The sequence below is a fragment of the Mastigoproctus giganteus genome, chromosome 9 (assembly GCF_048544385.1).
Source record: "Mastigoproctus giganteus isolate SK-2022 chromosome 9, ASM4854438v1, whole genome shotgun sequence".
NCBI classification, from domain to species: Eukaryota; Metazoa; Arthropoda; class Arachnida; order Uropygi; family Thelyphonidae; genus Mastigoproctus; species Mastigoproctus giganteus.
Window position 1 is genome coordinate 124,131,188 of NC_143583.1, and position 24,096 is coordinate 124,155,283.

General features: G+C 36.6%; 1 protein-coding gene across 1 annotated transcript in view; it reads left to right on the forward strand.

Annotated features, from left to right (window-relative positions):
* Nucleotides 1-24,096, forward strand: part of LOC150080702 (neuroplastin-like) — a 178,770-nt gene that overhangs the window by 99,055 nt on the left and 55,619 nt on the right. The window contains exon 5 of the mRNA XM_090381942.1: nt 23,255-23,369. Coding sequence (XP_090238068.1) covers nt 23,255-23,369 — 115 coding nt within the window. The remainder of the gene's footprint in view (nt 1-23,254; nt 23,370-24,096) is intronic.

The window sequence follows — 24,096 nt, forward strand, 5'->3', positions numbered from 1 at the left end:
GGCAAGAAGCAAGTTTTCTACTCTTAGCCTGTTCAAACTCTAGTTTGGACTGATTAATAGCTGCTTTACAATTGTTGCGAGCTTTGGTGTAGGCAGAAAATGAAACTGAAGAATTAGAAACAAGCCAATTACGATATGCAGCATTCTTCTCTTGGACAGCCTTAGCACATTTATTGGAAAACCAAGGTTTAGATGAAGGACGAGATTTTAAAGTGGAGTGTGGGATAAAGGATTCCATTCCTGCAAGAATAATTTCACTGACACGATCTGAGCAAACGTTGACATCAGAACTTTTGAAACAGTAATCCGACCAATTAAAAGAAGAAAAGAAGTCTCGCAGGTTATCCCATTTTGCATTCTTGTAATGCCAAACAACACGAGGTTGGGAACAGCCATGAGATCATCATCATCATCATCAGCCATTTTCAATCCACTGCAGGATGAAGGCCTCTCCAGCAACTTTCCAGTTCCTTCTGTTTTGAGCACTGGCCATCCATTTACTACTCAAAAACTCATGAATTTCATCTATCCATCTCCGCCTTTGTCTTCCAGGTTTTCTTCTAGCTCCTCTTGGGTACCATTCTGTTATTTTCTTAGTCCATCTGTCATCATGTCTTCGAGCTATGTGTCCTGCCCAAGACCATTTTAGTTCTTTAGTTTTGATAAGAATGTCCTTTACTTGAGTTTGCTGCCTAATCCACGTGTTTCTCTTCTTATCTAACAGTCTGATTCCCAATATAATTCGTTCCATTCTTCGCTGTGTAGTTCTTAGCTTCTCTTCCATTCTTTTGGTGAGTGCCCATGTTTCACTTCCATAAGTCATGGTGGGGAGTATACATTGATTCATTATTTTACGTTTCAGACAAACTGGGATATTGCTCTTCAGTATGTGACTGTATTTCCTGAATGCTATCCATCCAAAATTTATTCTTCTCTTGACTTCCAGCCATTTATCATTATTACAGCTAATAACTTGTCCCAGATAAGTATATGACTCCACCTTTTCAATTACTGCTCCCTCAATCATTATTTCCCTTTCCGTGGCATACTTGTTCATCATTACTTTTGTTTTAGCCATATTCATCTTTAGTCCAAAATCCTTACTAACTGTGCATAACTGATTAAGATTTTCCTCTAATTCTTTGGGATCGTGGCTTATGACCACAATGTCATCTGCAAATCGTAAATGGTTTAGGTACTCTCCGTTCACATTGACTCCTTTCTGCGACCAGTCTAATCTTCTGAAAGCTTCCTCAAGGGCAGCAGTAAACAGCTTCGGAGATATTGTGTCTCCTTGTCGAACTCCTTTCTCGATTTTAAATTTGCTACTGTCTTTGTCTAGTCTAATAAAGGATGTAGCACTCTCATATATTTCTTCAAAATCATAATATATGGAGTATCTATGCCTTGTCTTTCCAGTGCCCGAAACATTGCCTTATGCTGTATGGAGTCAAATGCCTTTTCATAATCCACAAATGCCAGGCATAATGGTGTTTTATATTCATTTGCTTTCTCCATTAGCTGTGATATTACGTGAAGGTGATCCATAGTTGAGTATCCTGTCCTAAAGCCAGCTTGCTCTTTCGGTTGATTCTCATCAAGTATTCTTTCTAATCTGTTAGTAATGACCCTTGTGAACAACTTGTAGATATGGGATAACAAGCTAATTGGTCTATAATTTCCAATTTCTGATTTATCTCCTTTCTTATGCAGCAAAACTATGATTGCATTATTCCACTGCTTAGGCATCGCACCTTTTCTAATGCACTTTGTGAAGAGCCTTGCCAGTTTTTGTGTTATGTCTCTTCCTCCCAATTTTAACAACTCTACAGTAACTTCATCTTCCCCCGGGGCTTTCCGATTCTTCATTTTCTTCAATGCATGTTCTACCTCATCAGGAAGAATATCGGGTATGTCGTATGTGTTGCTACTTTGCAATCCATCTTCCCCACTGCTGGTATCATTCCCTCGCTCCTTGTATAATTCTCTATAGTAGACTTCTGCTATTTGAATTATGCCTTCTCTGCTGTTTATAAGTACACCATCGCTATTCTTCAGTTTCAGTATCATTTGTCTTTCTGTATTACTGCTCATGGCTGCTGATTTAAATCCTTTGTTTTCCCTTAATGCTTGTTCTACTTTTCTTGTGTTAAATCTTCTTATGTCCTCTCTGAGTCTCTTTCTAATGGCTTTGCATAACTCAGTATACTCAATTTTCTCCCTGTCAGTGTTTTTCTTGCTCTTCATTTGTCGTCTTTGCTTCATCATGACAAGTGTTTCTTGACTAATTTTTTCTTCTTTGGATTTCTGTTTCCCTATAGGTTTCTTGGGCTTTATCACTTTCAAAAAGTTGTAATATTCCTCGTCGATATCTTGGTCCTCAGCAGTCTGCAGAAGCTCATACTTGTTCTTAAGTTCCAGTACATACTGCTTTTTCTCCTCTTCTGTTATCTCAAAGACCTTTGTATTATTTACTCGAGTCAGTTTTTTCCTTTCCTACATTTATATCAAGTGTACATCTTACCATTCTGTGATCACTTCCAACATTTACCTTATTCAGGACGGTAACATCAGTCACAATATATCTTCTGTTAGTGAGGATGAAGTCGATTTCATTAGTTGTTAATCCATTTGGACTCTTCCATGTCCACTTTCTGTTCACCCTTTTCTTGAAAAAAGTGTTCATTACTGACATTCCTTGAGATTCTGCAAATTCCACAAGTCTTTCACCTCTTTTATTTCTTTCACCAATTCCAAAATTTCCTATAGTTCCTCTTTCTGCGCTGTTTTGCCTTTTTCCAACCTTAGCATTGAAGTCCCCCATAATAATAGTGTAGTGGGTTTTCTGCTCATCTAGAAGACTCTCAATTTCAGTGTACATTTCTTCAACCTCTTCATCATCATGGCTCGATGTTGGTGCATAAATCATTATAATCTTTAGCTTGTACCTCTTAGAAATCTTGAGTATTAGTCTTGACACCCTTGGTGATGTACTTTTGAATTCCAAAATGTTGTTTTTAAAATCTTTATGGACCAGAAACCCAACTCCACCTTCACTCCTTTCACTGTTTCCATTGGTGTACAGCAGATTTCCACTTGATAAACTTATAAGTGATTCATTTCTTCTTCTTGTTTCAGCCAAACCGATAATATTCCAATTCACATTTTCTAATTCCTTTTCCAGCTCTAATATGAGATTGGTTCCATTGGAGAAGAGACAATCACCAAGTTGTGATCTGAAGTGCGTAAAGGAGCTCTCACTTCGACCGTGTACTTAGAAGGGTTGTTTGTGAGAAAAAGATCGAGCGTATTGGCTGTATGATTAGGATTGTCCGGTATTCTTGTAGGTAAATGAACAATCTGTGCTAGGTCATTAGTAATTGCAAAAGCCTCAGCATCTCGACCTGCTGGGTCGGTGTGACTAGAAAACGGAAGCCAGCTGGGGTTGTGAACATTAAAATCACCAAGGAAAATTACCTCACTGTTAGGAAAGTTGGACTGGAGAAAGTCAAGTTGCAACGAGAGGAAGTCAAAGAGCTCCAAGTGATTAGTCGAGTTGGGAGAACAGTAGGGACAACAGATGAATTTGACACAATGAGGTAGAGAGATTTTAAGCCAGAGAAGATCAAAGAGAGGAGATTCCAAATTGCCAAATCTCTGACAGGGAATATCAGAACGGACATATGCACAAGTACTACCTTTGAGGCGAAAGGAATCATACAGCGAATAATTTGGGCATCTGAGATGAGCAGTAGTTGAATCAACCGATAACTGAGATTCTGTCAGAAAAAGTACATGAGGTTTGGCAGGCTGCAAGTGGAAATGGACATCGTTGAGATTTGAATTGAGACCACGTATATTTGTGAAATGAATTAGGAAGTCCTTGGGAGGTTTAGATCTTTTCGCAGATAAGCTTGCTCTATTAGTTTGACAATTCATGGTGTATTCAATAGTAAGAAAATGTGGGTGGGACATGCTGTATGAAGTAATGAAATTTTTGGATATGGCATACACATGGTAAGAACATACCCAGATCCTTGACATAACGTGGCCTCGACAATGCCCCCCGCATACACAGTACTCGGACTCCCTCCAGTCGCTATCTAGCAGAGTAGAGGTAGCAAGATTATACACTAGCTGATCCGGAAGCCTCCTAGAGAGTTACCAATAGGTCCGGTCCGGTGTACTAACTAGCGGCCGGTCTCGAAAACTGTTTTAGAGCTGTACCCTCAAAATGTAAGGAATATTGGATCTCGCCACGACATTCATCATAACCTCAAAAATTATCAATCATACTGCATGATGGAAGAGATAGGGAAGGGTTGGCCGGAACTTAGCTCTAGAGACTAAACATGGGTTCCACCACTTCAAGCCTCCAATAAGCAAAGTGGTGGTATTTCATCGGTTGATGAGAGTCATCTTCCACCTAGTACTGCCTGGTAACATAGAGGGGCGGCGTTCCTCCATGTGGTGTGGGCGCCACACCTCGACCCCTGCTTACGTTGGTTCACACCTGGGTGGTCACCCACCATGTACTTGTGCATGGGGGTTATACCCAGGATTACTAACAGTCCCACCATCGTGAAGGTGCAAGCAGAGGATTTGGCTGTCACAGACCATCCGGACTTCGCCGAAATTGGGTCCACTTGACTTGAGTGTCACCCGAATATCAGTTCCATCAGCGTTTTAGACTCCCAGGTAGCAAGTACAGCTTGTCTGGCATATCTGAGAGAATGTCTGTGACAACCTCAAGGACTCAAGGATTTATGCCATTTGAGAAGTATACTAATGTTTTTAGACTAACCTGTGGATGGGCAACTTTCCCAATTGTCCAGTTATATCAATAAATTCAAAAATATCTGTCCAAATATGACAAAGGTTTAGACAGCAAACAACCTAAACCAATAAAGAAGTGAGATAGACCTTAGTGCCTTTTAATCAGTAACGTAACTAGAGAGAGTTACGTTACTGATTAAAAGGCACTAATCAGTAACGTAACTAGAGAGAGTGGGTCCCAATGGAAAGTTTAGTGTGGGCTCCCTTGAAATATAGATGCAATAGTAATACTGTACTCAATAATAATGGGTCCCTATTTGACTTTGGCCCCTGCAGTCACAAATCCTTAAAAATTGCCCTGGAAGCAGCAGTTATGCTAATACCATTTCACCTCTATTTACTGCAGTTTCACTGGAGTTGTGCAGCTAGCTAACAATAAACATGCTTCGTGTGAAAAAAATTGTTTGTAAATATAGTAAATTTTATCATAAACATAACTAAAAAACACAATTTTACTCGAATTTTTTTTTGTTTCGGGCAGGAGGGCAGTAGGCCCCTTTTGGTCGTGTGCCCCTAATGCGCTTCATTGGCATAATTGTGCCATTGCTTTTAATCAAAACACCCCTGTATAACTACTTGCAACGGTCTTGTAAATTGTTGCTAGGGTTTTCTGCACTGGTAAAGTTTTGTTAAATTATGTCATGATCTAAAGGTTTTTCTTTTTGAATTTCTTTTTCTTTCTGTAAGTTCTTCTGGGTGTTCATTTCCTGGCAGCAAAACCTTGCATCTACACAATAGTTCAACTGCTCACTGTGGCAGATTTGTCTTGCTACCTAAGCTTGTACATTATTTCCAAGGTGTACCCATGCATATACTTTAGTATGCAGCTCCTGTTCATAGGCTGGAACTAAGTTTCTTATTGCAAAAATCTCTACTCCGAAATTAATAAAAGTGAGGGTTTAGAATATAATGCTTAGGTTGGGGAGCAAACTACATTGATGTCAAAATAATATACTTAGTAACTATGCTAGTTGTTACTATTAGTTTCAAATTTAAGTGGTTTCTAGCTGTTTCTGGGACAAAAACTATAACATTGACCTTGGTATGCAGAAATTTATCAACACAGAAATGCATAAACAGTGCTGTTTCAATTTGTTCTAATACTATGTGAATATTCTAGAATTCGGTTGTCGGTAATTTCTCAAAATTATTTGTCTCCAGAATATCCCTGGTTTTCAGAATGTACTTTTAAATGCATTAATTTTAAAAGTATTGGATAGATTAATCTTTAAGAGACGGCATTACATTGTCAAAAGGTTAATCTGCTTATTTAGCCATTCTCATCTTTTTTTTTTTTTTTTTACAATTTAAATTTTGCATATATGAAGTGTACAGCACTTTTTGTATGAAAAAAAAAAAAAAAAAAATCCTGGTAGAAGGGAATCACCAAGAAAGAGAAGGATGATATCCAGCTTAGTATCCTGGGTGTGCCAAGCCCATACTCACCAGATGTGAGCCCCTGGGGTTAATATGACATGTTTACTCAACACATTTGTGTGCATGTAGCTTTTTTTATGTAGAATGCAGTTGTTAATTTTGAGTGGATTTTTATAATACTTTATGCATGTTTTTCTGATAGAAATTGTGCATTAATGATATGCACTGCCCTACCATTAATATCTAGACACCCCCTCCATGGATAGGGAAACAGGTCCTATGCATGCAACATGTCACAGAACCTGCTATAAATATGCACACTGAGCTTTGAACAGACAATTGCAAAAGTGGGTGTGCAAGATGACACGTTCAACAGAATTAAGACTTACAACATGAAATGATAGTAGGATGCCACAAAAGCAAGCGTTCTGTACGAGACATCTCAGTCAATCTGGGGATCCCTAGGTCAATGTTTAGTGACGTCATATGCAAATGGAAGAGGAATGGGACTGAATCTGCCAAAAAAATGGCCTGGTAAACCCAGAAAACTAACAGAACGGGACAAGAGAATTCTGCGAAGAACTGTGCATGCAAATCGTAATTTGCCATTGTCTCAAGTCACACAAACCCTCTGTGAGAGTATTGGAACTAATGTCAGCATTAGTACAGAGAAAGGACACTACATGATATGGGTTACACTGGTCATTTAGCTATTCACAAACCATTGATCACCTGAACAAATGCTAGATGCCAATTAACATAGTGTAAGGAGCCTTAAACCTGGACTGTGTAGAGCAGTGGAAAACAGTCCTATGGATAGACGAGTTGAGGTTCGCACTCTACCAGTCTGATGGCCGTTTCTGAGTGTGGCGAATGCCAGGGGAACAGTTCCTTCCTGATTGTATCCTCCCACCAAATTTCATTGTTGGGAGGATACAATCAGGAAGGAACTGTTCCCCTGGCATTCGCCACACTCAGAAACTGCCATCAGACTGGTAGAGTGTGAACCTCATTAGTTGTTATCGAGGCTTGGGCTCATTAGTTGTTATTGAGAAAATGATGAATGCTGTGCAATACCAGGATATACTGGATAATTATGCACTTAGAACATTATGGCAATACTTTGGGGAAAACACATACCTGTATCTGCAAGACAACACACAATGCCACTGATCTTGAATCCTATCGAGCATCTTTGGGATGTATTGGATCGTCGGGTATGTGCATGTCAAGATCACCCAAAGAACAAGGCTGAACTGGTGGCTGCGTTAAAGGCTGAGTGGAGGAACATATCACCTGACATTTATAAAAAGCTGGTTGAGAGTATGCTGCGAAGATTGGAGGCTGTCATAAAAGCAAAAGGTTTCAGCACAAAATATTAAATGACACAATAAAATCTTTTCTTTTTTTTTTATCTGAATTCAGGTGTCCGGATTATAAGGGTAGTGCAGTGTGTTTTTGATTTTGGTTTCAAAAATAAAATATCTTTAAGCATTAATTATGTATTTTTTATTTCAAAGACTAAATAGCCACAAAAGAATGTTTCATAAATATATTGTAAGATAAAAAGTGTTCTATGACTAAAAAAGTTGGCAAATGCTGTTTGAAAACAGTGCAATAATTGTACAATTCATTTGTGGTGAAGGCTAAGCTTGTGTTGCTGTCAGCAGACCATTCCAGTAACTAAGCAATTTAAATCCTGCTGGCCACAAAAAATGTGAGAGGACAAGATAATTCTTTTAACTATATATAATTTAATTATTTTATTTTATAATATTTATTTTTATTATCTAATTAAAATTAATTATTTGAAATTATGGATTATTATAGCTATAATTCATTTGCTTTATTGTTATTTAAATAGATTCATAATTTTGTTTATTTAATAATAATAATTATTATTATTTCATAATTTCTATTCCAAAAATAGAGAATAGTATGTTTAGTTTTCATATTCTCTTCTTTAGCAGCCATTCCAAAAAAAAAAAAAAAATCATGCAATCAGCTACACTGTTGATGCATGTAGGACAAATTTTTTTTTTTGAAAAAACAGGCAACAAAGTTTGGAAGGGTGCACATTATAATTATATTTTCTGGCATTGCATTTGGCAATAAGAACAAATACAAGGGCTGTTCAATAAAGAATGATCATAATTTTTCACAAACAACCATAGTGCTTGCTATTTCTAGCTGAGCTGTGGAATTTAAGACCAAATCAAGCTACATCATATAGTGACTATGCAGTTGACTCTTGTGCTTGGTGTGACGTTGATGGTTGGTCAAGTTGATGCCTGTTCAGTTTTTGCCTACATAAAAATGCTTATGACATGTGAGGAACTGTATGCTGCTCTCATTTTGTTTGTCTCAAGAAACCATCAGCTGAAGGATATGAAATGTTAAGCAGCTTAATGTTTTGAGTTTACACTTCCATATAGCATTGCTTGCAGGTGGTTTAGAAAGTTTAAAGATGGACATGATTCAATCACAAAAGTTGGTCGTCCTGAAGCTCCAACCACTGCTATCACTACAGAAACCACAAACACTGCTTCTGTAATCACAAGAGAAGGTTCTCGCATAACACTAAGGCAACTGGCAGAGATGAGAATTTGCATATGATGTGTTTTTGCATGGAAGTTTTTCAGGAGTTACAATGGGTGGTTGCTGAAGGTAGTAGTAGTAATAGAGGCATGTGATGCAAGAAAACAAGTGTATGAGCTTATGCAGCATCAGCCAAAAAAAAATTTACGAAACAATTCCCTCTAAATGTTTGTTCAGTTCCTCCTTCCTTAAATTTATTTAACCTATCAACTTCCACAACGACAGATGGAAGTTTGTTCCAGCAATTAACCACCCACTGGCTAAAGACAAATTTCCGCACATCTATTCTATATATTTTTCCTCAATTTTAATCTATGCCCCCTTAGGTTCGTAATCTGAATAAGTGGAAGAATCCCATCAGAATTCAGTGTATAAGGCCCATTTAAGGCCTTATATGCCTCAATCAGATCACCTTGCAGGTGCCTAGCCTCCAGCCACTGTAATTTGCAGAACTTAAGCCTCTCTTGGTAAGAGGATCCCTTCATTCCCCTCACCAATCTTGTTGCCCTTCTCTGTACATGCTCAAGCAAATCTACATCCTTCCTAAAATGAGGCCTCCAGACCTGTATGCAGTACTCAAGGCGTGGCCTGACCATTGCCTTATACGGAGGGACAGTCACCTCCTTTTCCCTGCTAGCAAAATTCCTATATATCATTGACAAAACCCCATGACCTGCCCTGGCAGCCTGTCTGCATCACTCAGAAAACTTCATATCTGATTGCACAATTACTCCCAGGTCTTTTTTTTTTATTTTCTACCACCTTAAGTGTAGTACCACATAGTTGGTATGTTTCTCTGGGGTTACTTCTACCCATATGCAGTACTTTGCATTTGTCAAGGTTAAACTTCAGTTGTCACTTCTCAGCCCATCTGCCCAAATTTTCTAGAACCTGTTGCAGTAGCACACTGCCATTACTGTCATTAACAACCCTGCCAACCTTTGTATCATCTGCAAACTTCGACACTAAGCCTGATATACCTTCATCAATATCATTGATAAATATACAAAACAACAGTGGACCCAACACCGAACCCTGTGGGACTCCACTAATAACATTAGTCCATGAAGAGCAGCACCCATTGATTACCACCCTCTTGTCTTCTCCCACTCAACCATCCTTTTATCCATTTTGGAACTTACCTTTAATACCTTTCTGCTCCAATTTGTACAGTAGTCTTCCATGCGCAACAGTGTCAAAAGCTCTCCTGAAATCCAAGTATATGATATCAAAATTATTTTTTGCATCCAGTTCCTTTGTAACCACATCATAATACCAATCAAATTTGTCAGACAAGACTTTCCTCAACAAACCCATGCTGTGTCTGAATTATTGCTGCAGCCTTGTCTAGATGATCCTGCAATGCATCTTTAACCAGTGACTCCATTATTTTACCCAGAACAGAAGTTAAACTAACAGGTCTGTAATTACTCATGTAACTCTTCAATCCCCCTTTGTGAATTGGGGATACATTTGCATATCTCCAGTCCATGGATACTTCTCCTGAGTCCAAGAAAGCTCTCATAATTATGGCTAAGGGTTTGCTTACTTCCTTTGCCACCTCCTTTAATATAACTGGATAGATCCCATCCACCCCAGGTGCCTTTTTTATGTTTAACTTCAACAATTTCTTCTCCACTTTGCTCTCAGTTATTACAAAATCATTAAGCACCCTGCTACAATTTGATAACCTTCTGGCATTTTCATACCTTAATAACTCCTCATGTGCGAATGTGTATGCAAAATACTCATTCAGTTTTGTTGCTATCTGAGATCGATATCAAGTGGACCAATCAGATTCATCCCCTTCCTTTTAGAGTTTATATAAGTAAAGAAATCCTTGCTGTTTTTCTTAGCATCCTTTACCTAACATTTCTCGTAATCTGCCTTCACCTGCCTAACCTCCTTTGTGAATTGATTACAGATTAGCTTATACCTGCCATATGCATCTATGTCACCTGATAATTTATATGCATCCCATGCATTTTTCTTCTCTGTCACGAGTCTCATTGGCATCTCCATAGCCAGGTGGGCAGGAGCAGCAGTGCGTAGCACACGCTTCTTGATTAGACCGGGGTTCGAGCCCATGGCCACCAAATATGGAGGATGCGGAAAGGTCAGGAAATGACCACCACTGCATATCCGCGGAGCAATATGGCCTTAGTTGCTAATGCTCCTAAAAACCAAACAACTACGAGTCTCATTAGTTCATTTGATAACCATTTAGGCCTGAACCTTGAATAATATTTCTTAATAGGTATGAAACTTTTAGTAGCTTCCACAATTAATTCCTTGCTTGCTTTCCACTTTGAATTTGCTGTTGGTAACATCAGTTGATCCCACTGTACAGAATTTAAAAACTGTCTGAGACCACTGTAGTCACCTTTACGGAAGCAAAAACCTTTTCCTTTACCCTTGATGGTAATTATATATTTAAGTAAAACCCACATCAGTTCACTGTGATCACTGCCACCTAGTGGTTCCTTTATCTGCAAATTATTAATACACGAATGATCACTGCTGATAACCAAATCAAGAGTATTATCCTCTCTGGTTCCCTCGAACGTGCTGCTGCTGCAGAAAACAATCCAATAATTTGACCCGCAGAGTAAGTGACAAATCTGTTTGGAAGTGTATGTTTTTGCTAACACTGAAAAAAAGCATAAGTTGTGGCTTCTACAGGAAAGATTATGGGTATCTTATTTTCTAACATTTAAGAAATGATTTACCATCATGTTGTGTCATGTCATATGACTGTTATGGGACCTTAACTCAATGCGAGACCTCATATTGCTCATACTGTACTTTGTACTTAGCCAGTGATGAGTTAATGACGAGTACTTAGCCAGCATAAATGTGCTCCTTATCCACCTTACAGCTCTGACCTTGGCACCCTTTGATTTTTTTTTTTTTTTAATTTTCAAAGTTAAAGAAGGAGCTTTGAGGAAAACATTTCCAGTCAGAAGTTGTAAAGACATTGCAGTCGATTCTCAAAGGCATGTTGAAAAATTGCTTTCATCATATTTTTGAAGAATGGCAGAAATGTTGGAGTAAGTGCATTTCATCAAATGGGGACTACTATGAAAATTACTATTAAAATATGGATGATTAATAAGCATGTGTTTTGAAAAAAAAATTATGATACTTTTTTATTGAGTAGGCCTTGTAATATCTTTATTTAACAGCAGACCTGTTATCCAAAAAAATGTTTTCCCAACTACCTCACTTCCTGCATACATCAATGGGGAACAAGATAAATCAAACCCAAACACTCTAGGGGAAAAATAATACAGTAGCAGTTATTTTCTACACCAGCATAGATTCTTTTATATTTTTTATGGCAAAAATTTCTAAGGTTAAACAATAATCGCAATGTCACATGAGCAAGCGCATCATTTCATAATCACACTGACATAATTCTGATAGATATTTTAACATTTAAATTTAAGTGTGTGTGGTGAATTGGGTTCAACAGCATACAAATGGATATCCACTGAACCTTTTATCTGGGTAACATCCAATTAGACGTTAACTGGCATATCATTCAGTATGTACAACTCAACCAAAAATCTGCTGCACAGTAGTAAAATTAAAGGATAGGGCAGATGGAACCCCTTTACGTATGGGTTGTTTTTTTTTTTTTTTCCCCATATGAAAACCCCAAACACGAGAGGTATCAGAACCTATAGTGCTTAGTACCATGCTTGGGTTGGAGGTTGAGAAGATGAAAGAACATATTGGTTGACATTAGACTTGAACTTCTGTAGATTGTAATTTTCAGGAAATACATATGAAGGAAGGTTGTTCCAGAAAACGGTAGTTGAATGAATAAACGAGGAAGATGAAAAGTTGGTTCTGTGAGTTTTAAGTTGGACAGTAAATAGATGTTGGCTGGTAGCAGCACATGTTCAAACTGTTTTGAAAGAGAGAGTAGGAATTATAGAAGCCAATTCAGAAGAACAGTGCCCATGGAAGTATCTGTAGAAAAGGCATGCAGCCGAAAAAGTATGCCTATGAGACAGCGAGTGAAGAGACTCTGTTAGAGAGGAGTCATTAATTAACCTAACTACCCTCTTCTGAATGAAATCTAGAAGCCTCAGAGAGGTTTTGGGGGCACCGCCCCAGATGTGGGAACAGTATTCCCTGGTAGGGTGGATTTGTACAGGGTGAACAGCTGTTTGGAAGAAAAGTAACGCTGAGAATGAAAGAGAAAACCAAGTTTTTTAGATGCAGTGGAAGCAATATTTGTAATGTGCTTGTGCCAAGAGAGATTAGAAGTCAGGGTAATCCCCAAAAGAGATATATCATTTTGCCTAGAAATCGGATTGCACACCAAAGATAAGCATAGGAGCTGAAGAATCCTTTTTCTGAGATATAAGACAAGACTGAGTTTTAGAAGGATTGAAATCGACTAAGTTGTCTTTGCCCCACTGGAGAATTACCTGGAGATTGACATTTAAGGAATTGGTTGTGGATATTTGAGAAGTTGAAGCTGATTGAGCAGGGCAAGGTTTCTCAAAATGGAAAGTGGAATGCAATGTGCTATCATCAGCAAAACTATGGATAGGATTTCCAGTCAATGGAAGAAGGTTATTAATGTACAAGAGGAAAAGAGTGGGGTAAAGAACTGAACCTTGTGGGACACCAGCATTAGTGGAGAAGTTAGAAGGCAGAGAGCCATCTACCATCAACCTCAGTGAGTGATCAGAGAGAGAACTGGATAACTAATTATAAAAAAACAGTTGGCAAACTATATGATGGAAGCTTGTTTAGAAGAACTTTATGCCAAACATGATCGAAAGCCTTTGAGATGTCAAGAGCAACTGTTTGTGTTTCACCAAACTTTTCCATTGAATTTGTTCATAAATGAGTAACATAAATCAGAATATCACCAGTGGATCGACACTGACAGAATCCATGCTGGCAGCCATTGATCAAATGGAAGGTTTCTAGGTATTTTAAGAGTTGCTGGTTAATTGATTTCTCCATTACTTTAGAAAGAATAGAAATAATGCAATAGGACGATAATTGGATGAGAAGGATTTGTCACCCTTTTTAGGAACTGGCTGGATATGGGCAAATTTCCAAGCAGAGGAAAAACACCTTTGAAATAAGAAAGTGAAAAAAAGATGGCAAAGAACAGGAGTAAGTTCAAGAGCACCAGTTTTGAGAACGAGTGGAGAAATACCATCAGGACCTGGAGCTTTGTTTGCATCAAGATTCGTCAAAATCCTTCTGATGAAAGACCACAGCAGGCATTGAATGGAGTGCGTTGGGAATGGTGGGAGGTGTTTTACCAAGATCATTAATACATGAGTTGGAAGAAAAATGAGATGCTAGCCGGTTAGCTTTATCCTTGGCTGAAGTGACAACAGAAGTGGGAGCAGAGATGGGCAAAAGTTGCGGCCAATAGCTTTGGCAAGAGACCAGAATGGTCGGCTACCATTAGAGCAAGAAGCAAGTTTTCTACTCTTAGTCTGTTCAAAATCTAGTTTGGACTAATTAATAACTGCTTTAGAATTGTTGCGAGCTTTGGTGTAGGCAGAAAATGAAATTGAAGAATTGGAAACAAACCAATTATGATATGCAACGTTCTTGTCTTAACAGCCTTAGCACATTTATTGGAAAACCAAGGTTTAGATAAAGAATGCGATTTTAAAGTGGAGTGTGGAATAAAGTATTCCATTCCTACAAGAATAATTTCACTAACACGATCTGCAAACGTTGACATAAGAAGTTTTGAAACAGTAATCCAATCAAGTAAAAGAAGAAAAGAAATCTCGCAGATCATCCCATTTTGCATTCTTGTAATGCCAAACAATACGAGGTTGGGAATAGCCATGAGATAAAGGCTCCATTGGAGAAGAGACAATTGCCAAGTTGTGATCTGAGGTGGCCTAAAGAACCACTCACTTCGACCGCGTACTTAGAAGGGTTGTTTGTGAGAAAAAGATCAAGCGTGTTGGCTGTATGGTTACGATTGTCCGGTATCCTTGTAGGTAATTGAACAATCTGTGCAAGGTCATTAGTAATTGCAAAAGCCTCAGCACCTCGATCAGCTGGGTCGGTGTGACTAGAAAATGGAAGCCAACTGGAGTTGTGAACATTAAAATCACCAAGGAAAATTTCCTCACCATTAGGAAAGTTGGACTGGAGAAAGTCAATTTGCAAAGAGAAGTCAAAGCTCCAAGTGATTAGTGGAGTTGGGAGAACGGTAGAGACAACAGATGAATTTGACACAATGAGGTAGAGAGATTTTAAGCCAGAGAAGATTGAGAAGAGGAGATTCCGAATTACCAAGTCTCTGACAGGGAATATCAGAATGGTCACTTTCCTCTGAATGCCCTTCATTCTATATTCTGCACTTCTTCACTCATAAAAATTTAGTCATACTGTAGTTGAGCAATTGTCAATTGTGGCACTGCAGTCATTGCAATCAGGTGTTGCAGTGACTGCTGACCACCACCTTATTGGGTTCTCCACTGCCCCCCATTTTTTCTTTTTCTCTAATGTAAACTGTATGCATTATACTTATTCAGGTGCCTCCGTAGCCAGGTGGGAAGGAGCAGCAGTGTCCCATGTGGCACAACATCGCTTCGCAATAAATGTGTGGGCAGGTATGGTCGGTGACTGCTTAGTCGGCCTATACCTGTTACCATCCTGCATGAACTCCGCTAAATATCGGATCTTTCTTGAACAAGTTCTACCAGAGCTACTTGACGATGTTCCAGCAAATGTGAGACGCAACATTTGGTTTCAACATGATGGGGCGCCTGCCCATTATGGAAGGTGTGTTCGTGACTATTTGAACAGGCATTTTGGGCGTCGATGGATTGGCCGTGGTGGACCCGCTGCCTGGCCTACACGCTCCTTGATTTATCGAGCCTTGATTTCTTTCTGTGGGGCGACCTCAAATCTATCATGTATGAATCGCCTGTGGAGACGGAAATGGATCTTGTGGCGAGACTCGTCTGCGCTGCTGCTACTGTCAAAGAAACTCCAGGTGTGTTCGACCGTGTCTGCCAATCCATGCTGCATCGGTGTAACGCATGCATCGCATCTCATGGTGGAACCTTCGAGCATGTGTTGTAACATCATGAAATGCATCCATCTCGTACTCCATTGTTAATATTATGTCAAATAAATGTTTGCCACTAATTACTATCTTGTGTCATTTCTGCTTCTTGTGCCTGTGCTACTACTTTCCCATGACATTTCCGGTTATGGATTTCTATGCGATTCACATTCCTTTAGATGTTACCTACCTCCCTTAAACGACACCCTGTATATGGATTCAAGTAAAATGACTTGGAGAAGGATGTTAAAATTAACTGTACAATTAACCAATATATTTAAACCAGTACAGGGCCAACAAATGTTGCATGCCTTCTATTTGGATCACTTGGCTGTACCATTTAGCCTTGACATGTTCAGTAGAAGGCTGTGCCATGTTTTGAGGACACATGACCAGTGTTTAGTTTTAATAGATTAGTTATTGTCTTCATATTTGTTTTTGTTAATATGGCTAAGGTAAAGAAAGCCAACATGAGAATGACGAGAAATGTCGGATAACTTACGCGGAAAAATAGTTTCTCGATATGGCACTCTAGCACTGCTCGCTCGATGAACAGATGGTAGGTGTTATTGGTCTGGAACCAAAATCGAAAATAAAAATACAGTCATAAAAAAATTTTTTTTATGAATGTATTTCTAACTGTGACTGATTCTAAAGAAAAAAAATGTTAGGTTACCCCTCCACTTCGGGAGGGGATCAAGCTCCCATGGGATTCAAGTGGATGTAACCTGACCTTTTTTTTTCACCGTTCATTAGGGCATGTGCGATTAGGGCAAGTTACCATTAGTGCTTCTGAGTGCTACTAAAGTAATACTAAACCAATGTTATTGTGTGTTGTGTTCGCACACCAATCAGCACATTGTTTTCCATGCTTACCTGTCAATCAATATATTGTTCTTGACTTTGCTTCAGACCGATAACTCTCACCGTCTGTTTACCGAGCGAGCAGCGCTAGAGTGCCGTATCGGGAAACTAATTTTCTGCTTAAGTTATTTCTTGTCGTTGTTGCGTTGGCTTTCTTTACCTTTGCCTTATTATTATTATTAATAATTCTATTTCATATCTAAGAGGAATAATCTGTTATTATTATTTTTACTTATTGCTATTTATGTAATTTGTATTACCTATCAGTATTCCTTATTTTTTGTACATTACTGTTTTTGTGCATATTACAAGGGTGCCTCCGTAGCCAGGTGGGAAGGAGCAGCAGTGCGTAGCACACGCTTCTTGATTAGACCAGGTTTCGAGCCTGTCACCACCAAATACGGAGGATGCGGAAAGGTCAGGGAATGACCACTGCATATTCCCGGAGCAATATGGCCTTAGTTGCTAATGCTCCTAAAAACCAAATAACAAACAAACAAACAAACAGCTTATTACAAATGTGTTATTACCTATTGAATACATTATATTTATGCATTATATTTTATTAAGTTTGAGTGGAGTATGTCATGGGAAATTGGAAAATGTAGTAACAGCCTATTTAGGCCCAGGAAATGTTGGAAAAGTTAGTAGGCAGGGATACATCCTGTACTCACTAAAGCAAGCCACTGGGAGACAGGGTTGGGTGGGGGGGATTCATACTATCTCACTTCCATACAAAATTTGCACAGACTCATGCACATGTACGAGGGCTGCTTAATAAAGAATGATCATAAAATTTTTTTTTTCACAATATATCTTTTAATCATTTTCAAAGTAGTTCCCATTTAATGAAATGCACTTACTAACAATTATGCCATTTTTTTACAACTTCTTTAAAAATGTCAACAACAACTTTACAAACGACTTTACAACTTCTTCTGACAACTGGAAATGTTTTACCCGCAGCTCCTTCTTTAACGTTGGAAATAAAAAATAAAAAAAAAATCACAGGTTGCAAGGTCAGAGCTGCGGAGCAGATAAGAAACACAATTGACATTCATGCTGGCTAAGTACTTGTTGGTAGTATGAGCAGTGTATGGTTGTGCATTGGTATGATGCAGCATCCACCCACTTATGTGCAGTTGTGGTTGTTTGCAACGAATGTGATCATGTGGCACAGCATACTGGTATACCATTCCTTGAATATCAGGAAAAGAGGTGATCATAACCTTTCCTGCAGAAGCCACAACTTTTCCTTTTTTTCAGTGTTTCTGATGACACAGACTTCCAACAGAGCTGTGTTGCTTACTCTCTTGTTCAAAATGATGAAGCCACATCTTATCCGCTGTTATCTTGTGCTTCATCTTCAATAACCATCCGTTGCAGCTCCTGACAAACCTCCATGTGTACTCGCTGTTGCTCAGGTGTTGAGTAGTCTTGGAACCCAGCATGTGCAAACACATACCATATGCAAATGGTCATAGAGAATACCACGCATGCTCTCTACTGATATTCTCAACATCTGTGCCAGTTACCTTACTGTTATATGGTGATCTTCTCTTGTGATTACAGAAGCAGTGTTTGTGGTTTCTGTGATAACAAAAGTGATTTGAACTCCAGGACTATTAATTTTCATGGAAGCATAGATTCACCATAAGCCTTATCTTCTTTTAACAATTCATATGCTTCAGCTGATGATTTCTTGAGATGGAAACAAAATTCGAGAGAAGCATACTGTTTTTTTGTGTGTCATGTCCATTGTTACATAGACGAAACTGAACAGGAATAAACTTGACTGACAATCACGGTTACAACGTGCAAACAAGTTAACTGTACAGTTACTATGTGATGCAGCTTGGTTTGGTCTTAAATTCTGCTGCCCAGCTAGAAATAAAAACAGCATGGTTAATTATGATAATTAAAAATTATAGTTTTTTTTTTTATTGAATGGCCCTTGTAGTTCTGTGACGAAGAAGTTATATTTTTGAATGGTTAAGCCATAGTAGAACAATTTTGTGAATTGTTCTTCTTTGTAAGTTATTAAGTTATTGAGGATTATTGTGAATTGGTATGTTACTTTAACGTGTATCACTCCTGTACAGCTATTTCTGATCTAATGTGAATTTATAGCAGGTGGTCTGACAAATTTTAAAATTCTCATGGAGCAATATAATATTACTTGAACAAATAATACTAAAGAATCAAGGCTGGTATGCAGGCAGTATGTTTACACAGTATCCTAACTGTTCCTTGACTTTGTTGAAAATCTGCTTTTTTATGGTGACTCACTGGCCACTTTGACATGATTCACCAATTAATTAATTAATTGGTGAATCATGTCAAAGAGCTTTGATGTGTGATTGCATTTGTTGAAGTTACTTCCAGAACTGCTTGGGAATATCTTAATCTAACCTGAAAACATGGTCATGATTTTTTATATTTTTTAGAAATATTTGGATAAGATTGGAAGGTATTCTGAGATTACTATACTATCTATAGCATTAGCAGAGGCACATGATGCAAGACAGTAAGCTTATACAGAATCGGCCAAAAAAAAAAACAAAAAAAAAATTCCCATTTAACACATCCATTTGCTCTAAAAGTTTGTCCAGTTCTTTCTTGAATTTATTTAAGCTACCAACTTCCACAACAAAGATGGAACTTTGTTCCATCTTTGTTGTGGCTACCTGCTGGCTAAAGGCAAATTTCCACATCTATTCTACAACTGTCTTTACTCAACTTAATTTATGCTCCCTCTGGTTTGTAATATGGGTAAGAAGAATCCCGTCAGCATTGAGCTTGCTCAAACCATTCACCTCACAGGTGCCTAGTCTCTAGATGGTTCAATTTGCGAACTTAAGCCTTTCTTGGTAAGAGGATCCCTTCGTTCCCCACACCAATCTTGTTGCCCTTGTCTGTATTCTTTCTAGCAACTCTACATCCTTCCTAAAATGGGGCCTTCATACCTGGAAACAGTACTCAATTATTAGTATAATTGTATAGTGTAATTTCTGTCCATTGCTTGTTATAGAATGAAATTTGGTGAAATAAGGAGACATTTTTAATTTAAATGAATGAAATTATACATCAAAATGATTGACAGGCAAGTCATGTCAAAGAGGCCAGAATGCAGATATTGGAAAAGATAAATTGCAGATGTATTTGTCAAATTTCCTTAACTAAGCTGAAAATGACAAAAACAGATATTTGGATAGATTTAGAAGATAAAAGAAAAACTGTCTGTTCTAACAAGGAATAAAATGTATGGAAAGAGTATAGTAGGTTTCAATGTCATGCTTAGCTGCTACCAATAGTGTCAAATAGATTGTGTATCAGTATACAGATTTAAAAATAGTTTGATCTGGTTTGAATGAAGAGGACTAATTACTCTTAACAACAATTGGATTTTCTAGCAATAAGATGACCACGTATTAGAAAATCTGAAACAGCTATTAAACTCATTGGATATGTGTCCAGTGTGTATGTATGTACTTGGTATTATATACAACCTATAATCTTTTCCAAAGAATTTGGATCACATCTGGCTGCACTACATGACATGGTTCTAGTACTATTGCTGTGTCCTACCAAAAAAACATGACTGGATCTAATTTTTGACATGTATGATTTAGACTGTTTCCACCCTGACCCCAAGAACTGCTGCAATGATTAGTGCCCTGGCAAATGGAATGATGAAGAATCTCCTCCATTTGATGATCTGAGGGTACTTCCTGTTTCAGTTAGAATTCACCTCTTGTTACAACCACCCAAAAATCAGATATAGAGTCTCTTCCAGTTTACAACCTAAGGATATTTTCTCAGTCCATTTGGAATCACTTCTTGTTAAAACTCCCCAAAAACAACTTCTGAAATGATATGTAGAAAATAAAATTACATTGAAACACCAAAATGCCACTCTTGCATGCCTGTAATCAGTCACATTTTTGAAAGTACAGATCTACAGGGACGTCAAAAAAAAAAAAAAAAAAACTTAAATCTGTTGTCAAATATTATGTTTAAGCCTTTGATTCATCATCATCCTAATCGAAACCTAGCTGCGAGAGAGAGAAAGAAAGAAAGAAATGATTGTAGTTACTAGCATGTAATCCAAAATCATTTTTGGTTTCTTGTCTTTACTAGTAATTTCTTTATCATGATGTAAAGTACATATAAAAACCATGTTTTTGTGTTTTTTTGGTATGTAATTCACTACTATTTGTAAAATAAAAATTGACTATTGACTTTGTTATTCATATTTTGAGGTAACTCTGGTTTATTTTTTTGAACCATGCCAAGCATAGTTAGTTTTCGTTTTAGAAATAGTTGACCTAAATTATAGGAAGTAAGGAAATCGTCATAACTAACATAATGACCACTAAGCTCATATATAAGTTCACATAAAACATGCATGCCTTGATTTTTTTTTTTTTTTTTTTTTCTGGCCTTGCTCCTGAAATCTTTCCTGTGTAGTTTTGTGACCTGAGTACATAGGATGATTTGCTGTCACAAAGAGTCCAAATTTTTATCCAATATTCGAAATGGTATTTTCTTCTGTGTAATTTTATACTGTTATAATCATGCCACTATTTAAATATTCCTGTGGTTTTCAGTGAAGCAGGTTTTGTGAAGTTATATAAAAATTCTTTATTGGTCTCTAAAGCCACATAACTGTCTTAAATAGATGATTATGACAATAAGAAATAATATCAGGTTTAAAGAACTTTTTATTAAAAGATCTGATATATTTGATTTTCAGTTCTGTGCTGGAGATTCAGCTGATTGGTTAAATATGATAAAGTGAAGTTGCACATCCTCTGAACTGGATTTTGTCTTTATTGAGTTAATATTCCTTTGACTATTGGCTTATCAGTCATTTCAAAATATCTGAGATTGTGAACTATATTATAGACAAATTAAAACTGTTGAAAAAACCAGTTAAAACAGCTTTACATCAGTGCTTCTTTCCCAGCATAATGAATATTGGTCTAGCTGCAGCAGGATTGCTGTTGTTTTTCAATTCCTACTATTAGTTCACACTCTCCCTATATATATTTATATATCTTGTTCAAATTTTCAATCGTTAATAAAATACTTTTTATTCATCCACTCAAGTTCAAATAAATTTTTTTAAACTTGTAGTGGATGACACTTGATGTTAATATAGTTTTTTCAAATATTAATTAAATTTAATTAATTAATTTTAGTTTTATATGGGAGAAAAAAATTTCTCTTATATAAGATATTTAGCAGGATATAAATTTAGGAATAAAATTGAAATCAACAGGCAGTAGCTCAATCGGTAAAATGCAAGGATTTCAGTATTTTTCCCATGAAGGTGAAGAATGCGAGTTCAATTCTTGCGAAAATCAATAATTTTTTGATAAATTTTTGTTATTCATCCACTCAAGTTCAAATACATTTTTTTAAACTTGTAGTGGATGACACTTGATGTTAATACAGTTTTTTCAAATATTAATTCATTAATTAAATTTAATTAATTAATTTTAGTTTTATATGGGAGAAAAAAATTTCTCTTAAATAAGATATTTAGCAGGATATAAATTTAGGAATAAATACTGTCAGTTGCGTGTAGATTGCTGGAAAAAAATTTCTTTTTCAGATTCTTTTTTCATTCTGGGTTCTAGTCTGAGTCAAGGAGGGAACAAAATGGAAAATGAAACATGCAAATAAAAATAATAGTCCAACACCATATATAGAAAGGAAAATGTAAAATTGCAAGGAAATTCGCTTTCTATTTTGCCACTTAATATTGTGATTCTGTCATATGTATATACATATTTATATTAATTGTAATTATTTAATAAAAAGTAACTAAAATAAAATTTTTCTTTGTTGACCTAAGTAGGAATTGACTTTAAAAATTTTTTTTATATTACTTGTTATTTAATAGATACATTAGAATTAATCATCAAATATGCTATGCATGTAGCAGGATGGGTTTCTTAAGTGATTATTTGTTCATTGATGTTCTTTTTCTAAAATAAATATAAACATTAAAAACAATCTCCCTAACCTGATTACTGATAGGGTTGCCACGTTTAAACAGTTTATTCTTGTTTTTTAGTTGCAATTACTATTGGCTTCCTGGATGAAATATGTTATAAGTATGCCTAGTTGATATCAGAATTGATAAATTTTGGGGACATTTGTCAGCAAAACCCTTAAGCTTATGTGGTGTGTATGGTATCAGTTAAAAGTTGCAAAAGTAATAACACAATATATTCAATATGGTACTAATTATAATATGGTGATGTCCCTTAAAAATATCCTACACTACAATTTATAATATAATATACTAGTGCAATAGCTTACACTGAGTAGCATTTTTTTTCATGTATTTTTGAGTAAGTATAGGGACTTGAGCTTTCAATGTATTACCTGTGTTGCATTAATTTTACTTTATATATACAGATAACATATTTTTTCCTTGAAGAAGTCTGTTAATTATGTTTTTTTTTTTTCAAAAAAAAAATTATATTTTAGATAACTTGATACTTACAAATGAAGATGAAGCAGGTCAGGGAATAATTTTGGTTCCAGGCCAAGACCTTATACTGCATTGCAATACAACAGATTCTCCAGAGCATGAATTTGAGTGGTAAGCTTCTACTATTTTAGAAGTGAAGATTATAGGAACTTTTATTTTTGAAAATGTACACACACACACACGCACGTTTGTACATCACATATATTTAAGGATGAAACTTTTGTATGATATAAGTATAGATTGAGCTATCCCTCTCCATCCAATTTGGAGCCAAACCCTTTCTAGAATTTTCCAGATTTTATAACTTTTACCCAAAACGATAAATAGAAAGGAAGACTAATAATAAATAAATACTAATAAATGAAAACTAATAAATGATTAATAAATAAACATTAGTCACTATGAATAATGTTTATTTATTTTAAAATAAATTTAAAATAAATAATGCATATAAAGAAACAAATTAATTTATATAACATAGTTTAACATTGATTACTAATGCAGGAAGCAATTTGGCACACATCTTGAAATGCTTAAGATGGAAGGGATGATGGCAAGTCATCATCCACTGTAGAATTGTTTATTAAACCACTCATTTTTGAGTGGTTTAAAAAAAACAAGCTTGCAAATCTGATCTAATTCAAAACAAACAAAGAATAAACAAGGAAATAATAAAGAACAAATTTGCAGACCTGTTGACAAATGTCTTTGTTTAATTTTATCTCACTTAAAAATTCCATAAAGCTTTGGCTATTTATAATTATCGTTGTTTCTTTATAGCATAATTAGAATACTGATATCAAAATGATTGCATAAAAGTAGGCTATACAATAATTTT